Here is a 6,121-nt window from a genome sequence, read left to right on the forward strand (position 1 = left end):
AAAAAAAAAAAAAAAAAAAACCTCAATTCATCTTGGACTTGTTTTTATCAAGGTTCTAAAAAACGTTAGGTGCTAGTCGGGCGGCAGGCTAGCACCTAGCGCCTCGACGGCTAGGTGCATATTGACACTTATAAAAAATTATACTTATATGAAATTCATGGATAAAATAATAAAAGAATGATAAAATGCAAAAAAGAGTATCCAACAAGTCCAAAATTTAAAAACACATTAAGTATATATGTCATATAACCATAGCGAACAGTATTGTACGATGACACATGTACAATAAGTTCACAATTTAAAACCACATAAAATGCAAAATAGGAGGAAAATAAGGAAATATAGTAATGTAGATAGGATTTTTTTTTTCTAATTTCAAAAAAAAAAAAAAAAACCGCCTAGCCCGCTTAGAGCCCAACCGATTTTTCCAACCAATTTGCAATAAAACGCCTCAGATCACCATCGCCCAGCACCTAAGCCATTTTTTAGAACACTGATTTTTGTCCGTTATTCTTCCTCCTATTAATAAAAGTTGCTGATGCACAAAGAATCAAAGATTATCATGTTCATTTACTTCCTCAAAAGAAGATTGAAGAACATTTATGACATTGAGTTTCACAATTTAAAACCAAATTTGGTATTAGAGCCCGTTGATTTGATGGGAAAAAACTAAAAACCACCACCTCTGATCCAAACAAAAACGTTGCCACCATGGATGTTCACCATGAGCATCTGAAAATACAGGTCGATGGCCTGTTCATCGATTAGCCCCAATTCCAACTTATTCCACCACCCAATCCTCATCCCTATCAACCATATACAGTCACACACCCCAAACTCTGGTTCCTTCTTTGTCGAGAGAGAGAAGGAATACTGGTTGAGAAGATGGATCGGGAAGGCGTTGGAGTAATTAGCAAGGGAGAGACGGAAAAACAGTCAGCTCGATTTTGTTTCCAACGACCTGATTAATAATACCGACGATTTGGAGTGTAGAAGTTGTCCAGCATACACATAGGCCGGACCTCATAAATAATCCGGTACTAATTTAATACAAAATAACACCAAACACCAAATATTATTAAATAGTACTATTCGATGCCGAATAGGCATGCGCAAACAAGACCTTAGTAATTTTAACTCTACTACGTCCTTCAACATTAAAGAAAAAAAATATATATTACTTTCCGTATTTAAACTCTTCCCCCAACATAGAATCATTTAGAGTAAATTATCGATTGTTTGTAAAAAAAATAAATAAATAAAGAAAAAAAAACCCAAAAGAATGATGGTAGGGCTTAGCATTTGGCGGTGTCGGATTGGCGGGCCACATTCAAAATTTTGAGAGATTTTTCAGATGGTAGAGTATGTGTTTTTATAGATATGATGGGTTATGTAAGTTAAAAGGTTAGTAACTTAAAAATTAAAACTTTCCATCATTTATATAAAAACATATGATGTACTATCCGTATTCCTGTCATAACTAAAAATTTCTCTAAAATTACAGAAAATCTGGAAATAGAAATTAATAATTTATTTAATTGTAATTACATGTCTGGAACGTGCCCATCTTTTTCCATTTTTATTTATTTATTGATAATTATCGTCTGCTATTTTATTCTGATTATATTAATATATAATTCTCTCCCTCTATCTCTAATAGCTGGTTCTCGGACGCTTTATCAAAGCTCTCCCAATTTTCAACCCCTCTCACAAGCGCTTTCCAGATGATGGACAAAATTAGGGTTCTTGGGGAATTGTTGTGATCCAAAAGGCTTCGATTTCATCTATATTGAAGGGAGGATATTGGGTGTGTGTATATATATAATATATGTAAAATATTTGAATTTGAATTTGAATTCGAATATATGTTGGGTGGTGTATGAACCAGAATCTGAGGGTTGAGAATGGAAGTGGGAAGGAGGATATCGGCGAGTCCTCGGCCGTGCTCGGGGCGGCGAGTGGTGGCGAAGAAGAGGAGGGGTGGTTCCGATGGGTTCGTTAACAGCGTGAAGAAGCTTCAGAGGCGTGAGATTTCTTCGAAGCGTGATCGGGCTTTTGGGATGAGCAATTCCCAGGAGAGGTTCCGCAACATGCACCTCGTGGTTCGTTTTCTTCTCATTTATTTAATTTCCTCTTGCTATTATTAATCCAATGCAATTGAATATTTTCAATTTTTTCACCTGAAAATTTGTTTATATTGTTGCGTTATTTATTTCTGTTTGATATTTTGCTGGGGATTCAACTTAGAACAATTCTTTTAAGCAAAGTAAGATACTTGAAACTTGAAATTGAAATTGAATTGGGGTTCAGTGGCCATTTTTGACATTATAGAGATGTTTTGAATTGGGGTTCAGTGACCATGTTTGATATTTCGCTGTCGTCTTGGTTTCTGTACTTTTTTATTGTCTAGGGTTTGTTTCTGTAGATTCTGCTGAAGTTGGCCTTAGAGTAAAACTTGTGGTCTTATTAATTAAATTACCTACTAAATTTGCCCCTCTGAGAACTTTGCAATGGGAAATGAATTCATTAATTGTCTACTCCGCGTATTATGGAGCATTAGAAACTCAAGTTATGGAATAATTTTTTGTGTGGCAGTCACGTGATGTTGCTAATCCATGTGTTATGATATGGGTGGGTGAAGGGGTTCATATATTAGGGACCTAGGGCATAGTGTTGGTAAATAATTAGTGTGGTATAACATAAGTGGATTGGTAACAGCACGTGGGGGGTATGACGGTCACTCTAACAAATGTCTCCAACTTATGACCCAACATTTTTTTCTTTTACTGTCAAAACAGTAAAGTTGATATTCATGGTAGTCCTTACTTTATATGTCAAGCGTATCATGGTGGTTATGTTTCTTTTTTTTCGGTATCTAATTAGTTAATTTCTGCTTCAGGAGCAATATGATACTCATGATCCCAAGGGGCATTCTTCGGCCATATTGCCTTTTCTGATGAAAAGGACAAAGGTCATTGAGATAGTTTCTGCACGTGACATCGTCTTTGCTCTCGCACACTCTGGTGTTTGCGCAGCTTTTAGTAGAGGTAATAACATGCTAAACTGTATTGAATATGCAGAACAGTATTTATTATGGGTACCCAGTTGTTATACATTTATATTCCGTATATTTTTCCCAATGTAGCAGATATTACAATAGGTTATGTTAGTCAATCATTGAAAGATAAATCCCAATAATTGTAGGAGGAGATACGCAATTTAAATAGTATAATTGAATTTAAAATGACTAGAATAGTAGAAACAAGACTGGATTGAACGAACATTAAGACCCAACCGTGGGTGAATGGAATTTTATATGTAAGTCAGTTGATAAAACATTTGAAAAACTTCTATCATGCCCATATTGTTACCTATTCTCAGTTGGCTATTCATATTGCAGAGAAAAATGAGAGGATTTGTTTCATGAATGTTAGTCCTGATGAAGTCATTCGAAGCTTGTTCTATAATAAGAACAACGATTCACTCATCACAGTTTCGGTGTATGCTTCAGACAACTTCAGCTCTTTGAAATGCAGATCCACAAGGATTGAGTGGGTAGATCGAACTCAGTATTTATGTGTAGCTTTTTCAGCGCCATCATAGGTTATCTGTTTCTTATGTTCTGTTATTGTTTATTCATTGGCTAGATATATAAGGAGGGGACAGCCAGAAGCTGGTTTTTCTCTTTTCGAGTCTGAGTCTTTGAAGTGGCCTGGGTTTGTAGAGTTTGATGATGTTAATGGCAAGGTGCTGACATACTCAGCACAAGATAGGTAGGTTTTCATTGTGTAACGTTTCTAATATATGTTTACCAAATTCAATAGGATACTAACGGACATCCCCTTTTTGTGGTACTGGGCCAGTATATACAAGGTGTTTGATCTTAAAAACTATACCATGCTGTACTCTATATCAGACAAACATGTCCAAGAAATCAAAATCAGGTATGTCTTAGTCATGTTCCCTAACCTCAATCTCTAGTTGAAAAACGGCTGTGCTTACTTTGCATAGTTTGTTGTTAGTGTCTCACACAAACCAATGGGTGATGCTTAAGTTCTTGATATAATTCTTCTGCATTCGCTGCACTCCATGATTTCTGTTGTTTGTAACAGTCCAGGCATCATGCTGTTGATTTATAACAGAGCTAGTAGCCATGTTCCTCTGAAAATTCTGTCAATAGAAGATGGCACAGTTCTCAAAGACTTCAATCATCTACTTCATAGAAATAAGAAGGTGGACTTCATAGAACAGTTCAATGAAAAGCTTCTTGTCAAGCAAGAAAATGAGAATCTTCAGATTCTGGATGTAAGTAAATTATTGCAATTAATGGCAGTTGGTTTTTTGCTGCCTTGATTATCCATGCTGAGCAACTTTTAATTATCTTGCAGGTTCGAAATGCCGAGCTGATGGAAGTTAGCAGAACAGACTTCATAACTCCATCAGCATTTATCTTTCTGTATGAGAACCAGCTATTCCTGACATTCAGAAATCGATTGGTGTCTGTCTGGAACTTTCGTGGAGAACTTGTCACTGCGTTTGAGGATCACTTGTTATGGCATCCTGACTGCAATACCAATAACATTTATATAACAAGCGATCAGGATCTTATCATATCTTACTGCAAGGCCGATTCTGATGATCATTGGTCAGAAGGAAATGGTATTTCTTTCCACTCCCTGTTCAGTTTTTAATACAACCAGTGGTTTTATAGTTCTTGGCTGCTCTCAGAACAATTATCTTGCCTAATGATCATGTGTGTCCACTGTCTGGTTAGTAATAAATCTGTGGGAGATATACACGGTCAACTGGGACATCCTTTTCATGTCTAGTTTTTTGAAGTTGGGTACAGAGTTAACCTTGTTCTCTTCCTGCTCATGCTGGCTGTAACATATAGTATGGGGTTTAAACCTCAAAACCGAAACTTAATTTGGTTTATTTTTAAATGGCCATAAAAGAAATGTAACTTGATATATCTTGTGACTGTTTAATGAACTTCATTACCTTATCTTTCTGCTCAAGCAATAGTTCCTGGCATCTTTCTAGTAAATACACACATGCGAACAGCTGATAGATCAAAAGATGGTCAATGTCATTTTCTAAAAACCTAACACTGAAACTAGTTTGTTCCTTTAAATTGCGAGCTGGTTGTTTTTATGGATGCAAACAGTGACTAAGCTTTGATGTTATGAAGAAAGTTTGGAGGATATTTTGTCATCTCATATTTGGTTTTTGTTGCAGCTGGATCTATTCATGTCAGCAATATCTTAACCGGAAAATGCCTGGCCAAAATAAATCTGAGCAATGGTGGTCCCAAGGTCGATGACACAGAAGGCAACACTGGCTCCTCAAGGAAGCTAAGCAACTCATCTCTGGTGAGAAGCACAGTCGCTGAGGCTTTGGAAGACGTAACTGCTCTCTTCTATGATGAAGATCGCAATGAGATATATACCGGAAATAGGCATGGTCTTGTTCATGTGTGGTCAAACTGAAGTTCAGATTATCTTTTTGCTTTTAAGGGCCATGAAGCTGCTCTTAGAGAAATAGTTTAGTTGGGCAGCCTAGTGAGTGGATGTGCGCGATATCATCAGTGGCTTTGTATCATTAGGTTTCTTGGAAGTGCTCTTGCTTTGTATCATAAAATGATTTCAAATTACTAATGTTGCTTTCCATAAAGCTTGATTTTTGGGTTTGCATCTCATCTTCTCATTGTTATGGTGGAATTATTATTTGAGATGGTGACATGAAAATTTCACGGTCTTGTTTGGAAGTGCTTTAAAATGACTAACAGCGCATGTGATGAAATGTTTTTTAAACCAATCCTTAGTAAATCCCAGTGGATCCTAGAAAAACACTTTAAGTGATTTTCGCAAGAATCATGTATATGGTTTTTCTTTCAAAAACCATTGCTTTTGGAATCCTAAATTAATTTCATTAGAAGTGGTTTCAGTTATTTTAAAAGCACTTCTAAATGAGCGTTTATATTTTTTGAACTCAAAGGTGCACAAACTTAAACGATCAACATTGTCACCAGTACTACGGTTGAGTACTCGTTCCCCACTAAAGTGAGAAGGTTTGAAGTTTGTCATCTGTTGATGGCGAGTGCGACATCACTTCATTATTG

The 6,121-nt window shown here is 36.3% G+C and overlaps 1 protein-coding gene across 2 annotated transcripts; it reads left to right on the forward strand.

The window, feature by feature from the left end:
- Positions 1-1,614: 1,614 nt before the first annotated feature.
- LOC137722490 (uncharacterized) lies at positions 1,615-5,693 on the forward strand. 2 transcript variants are annotated; one of them, XM_068461504.2, is made up of 9 exons: positions 1,670-1,807; positions 1,889-2,102; positions 2,900-3,047; positions 3,401-3,551; positions 3,648-3,773; positions 3,864-3,944; positions 4,113-4,305; positions 4,389-4,659; positions 5,239-5,693. In XM_068461504.2, exons 2-9 carry the CDS (start codon positions 1,905-1,907, stop codon positions 5,487-5,489), a joined length of 1,419 nt encoding a protein of 472 aa, XP_068317605.2. In that variant the 5' UTR covers positions 1,670-1,807; positions 1,889-1,904; the 3' UTR covers positions 5,490-5,693. The 2 variants fall into 2 exon arrangements, with proteins under 2 accessions (XP_068317604.2, XP_068317605.2); XM_068461503.2 differs by having other exon boundaries at positions 1,615-2,102.
- Positions 5,694-6,121: the final 428 nt, after the last annotated feature.

The sequence above is a fragment of the Pyrus communis genome, chromosome 4 (assembly GCF_041283825.1).
Source record: "Pyrus communis isolate YQ-2024b chromosome 4, ASM4128382v1, whole genome shotgun sequence".
Taxonomy (NCBI): Eukaryota; Viridiplantae; Streptophyta; class Magnoliopsida; order Rosales; family Rosaceae; genus Pyrus; species Pyrus communis.

Coding starts and splice junctions, on each gene's coding strand:
- LOC137722490 (XM_068461503.2), top strand. CDS start 1,905: ATGGAAGTGGGAAGGAGGATATCGGCGAGTCCTCGGCCGTGCTCGGGG. Junction 3,552..3,647: donor TGCAGATCCACAAGGATTGA/GTGGGTAGATCG, acceptor TTCATTGGCTAG/ATATATAAGGAGGGGACAGC. Junction 4,660..5,238: donor TCATTGGTCAGAAGGAAATG/GTATTTCTTTCC, acceptor TTTTTGTTGCAG/CTGGATCTATTCATGTCAGC.